The following is a 2500-nucleotide window of genomic DNA, read 5'->3' on the forward strand; positions in this document are numbered from 1 at the left end:
TTACGGCAGTGGTAACCGCGGCCCAGCAGTTCCTGGCAAGGGACGTTGCTGTACGACTCGCCGGTCCGAACTTCTTCCCAAGAGCACCTTCCTTCGCGCCGAGTTCCTTTTCCCCGTCGGCTGGCAATAGATTCCAGTCTGGTTCGTTAAGCGGTAGTGGATTCCAGTCTGGTTCGTTAAGTGGCAATGGATTCCAGTCTGGTTCCTTAAGTGGCAATGGATTCCAGTCTGGTTCCTTAAGTGGCAATGGATTCCAGTCTGGTTCCTTAAGTGGCAATGGATTCCAGTCTGGTTCGTTAAATCGTAATACATTCCAGTCGGATTCGTTAAGTGGTAATGGATTCCAGTCCAGTTCATTAAATGGCAATGGAATCCAGGCTGGTTCTTCAACAGGTGGAAACAGATTCCAGTTTGGTTCAGGAAGTGGTAGTGGATTACCATTTAGTTCCTTCATTAACAGTGGATCGCAGTCAGGTTCAACGAGCACTACTGGAACTCAGTCTGGTCAAATAACTAACAACGGATTCTCATTCGGCTCAGCAGATGAAAATGCTAGTGTCTTCCAGTCTGGTTCTGTAAGTAATGATGGATTCCAGTCTGGTTCTGTAAGTAATAATGGATTCCAGTCTGGTTCCGTAAGTAATAATGGATTCCAGTCTGGTTCCGTAAGTAATAATGAATTCCAGTCTGGTTCCGTAAGTAATAATGGATTCCAGTCTGGTTCCATAAGTAATAATGGATTCCAGTCTGGTTCCATAAGTAATAATGGATTCCAGTCTGGTTCCGTAAGTAATAATGGATTCCAGTCTGATTCCGTAAGTAATAATGGATTCCAGTCTGGTTCTGTAAGTAATAATGAATTCCAGTCTGGTTCAGGAATTGGATCTGGAATCCAGTTTGATTCAGTTGCTGATTCTGGATTCCAGCCTGGCTCTGGATTCCAGTCTGGTTCAATCACAGACTCTGGGTTCCAGTCTGGTGCAGTCACAAACACAGGATTCCAGTCAGGTTCAATTGCAGACTCTGGATTCCAGTCTGGCTCTATTGTAGATTCTGGATTCCAATCTGGTTCAGTCACAGATTCCGGATTTCAGACTGGCTCAATCACAGATTCTGGATTCCAGTCTAGTGGAGTCACAAACACAGGATTCCAGTCAGGTTCAGTCTCAAATTCTGGATTCCAGTCAGGCTCAGTCACAGATTCTGGATTCCAGTCTAGTGGAGTCACAAACACAGGATCCCAGTCAGGTACATTCACAAACACAGGATTCGATTCTAGTTCTACCACAGGTGCAGGATTCCAACCTGACTCCATAGCAGACACTGGAATTCAATTTGGTTCAAGTGGAAGTGGATTAGGACTTGGTTCATCCACTGATAGCGGCCTCCAATCCAACTCAGTAAGTAGCACCATATTCCAATTTGATTCAGACATTAACGCAAACTTAGCTTCCGATTCTCCAAGTATCAGTTTTGAATCTGTACCGAGCAGTAGCGGGTTTAGGTCCGACACACCAGCCAATAGCAGATCACTATCTAGTTCACAACCAGCAAGTGCTCCATTCCAGCTTGATTCCTTTACCAACGACAGAATCCAAACTGGATCACCAAGTGAATTTGGAACGGATTCTAACTTTGGATCTCTAACAAGTGGAAATAATTCTCCAAGTACCACTGGATTCCAAAGCAGCTCCAGTGGTTCCCCATTCGAAACCCTTGGTACTCCTGGCTTTGTATCTTCTTCCTTGTCCGAAAGCGTATTTGGTTCAGATACATCATTTAGCAGCGGATTAAGTTCTGATACATCAAGTGGCGTCAGTTTTGGAACAGATACAAGCAGTAATACTTTTGGGCCAAGTACATCAAGTGGTAGCATCATTGGATCCAGTACCTCGGGCAATAATGGTTTTGGATCTAGCACATCAAGTGGTGACACCTTTGGAACTGGTACATCAAGTAGCAGCAATTTTGGACCTAGTACATCAACCAGCAGCACATTTGGACCTAGTACATCAAGCAGAAGCAGTTTTGGACCAACTACATCAGGCAGTAGCAGTTTTGGACCTAGTTCATCAAGTGGCAGCAGATTTGGATCCGGTACATCAAGTAGTAGCAGATTTGGCCCAAGTACATCAAGTGGCAGCAGATTTGGCCCAAGTACATCAAGCAGCACCAGATTTACACCAAGCACTTTAAGTAGCAGCAGATTTACACCAAGCACATCAAGCAGCACCAGATTTACACCAAGTACTTCAAGTAGCAGCAGATTTACCCCAAGTACATCAAGTAGCAGCAGATTTAGGCCAACTACATCAAATGGCAACAGAATTGAATCGAGGACATCAAGTGGCACAGCGACTGGCAGAGACTTTGAATCTTCAAGCCGAAGCAGACTTGGTGCAGCCAACAACAGTAGATTTACATCAAGCGCACTTGGTAGTAGCAGCTTCGGATCTGGAGCATCGACTGCCAGCAGATTTGGTGCAACTGGCAGTGCATT

At 45.1% G+C, this 2500-nt stretch overlaps 1 protein-coding gene across 1 annotated transcript in view; it reads left to right on the forward strand.

Moving 5' to 3' along the window:
• LOC113815824 (putative per-hexamer repeat protein 5) overlaps positions 1-2500 on the forward strand; it is a 3750-nt gene that overhangs the window by 597 nt on the left and 653 nt on the right. The window contains exon 2 of the mRNA XM_070117282.1: positions 1-2500. This exon is cut by the window's left edge and continues 3 nt beyond it; it is cut by the window's right edge and continues 285 nt beyond it. Within this exon, the coding sequence (XP_069973383.1) occupies positions 1-2500 (2500 nt within the window).

Source organism: Penaeus vannamei, chromosome 40 (assembly GCF_042767895.1).
Source record: "Penaeus vannamei isolate JL-2024 chromosome 40, ASM4276789v1, whole genome shotgun sequence".
In the NCBI taxonomy this organism is placed as follows: domain Eukaryota; kingdom Metazoa; phylum Arthropoda; class Malacostraca; order Decapoda; family Penaeidae; genus Penaeus; species Penaeus vannamei.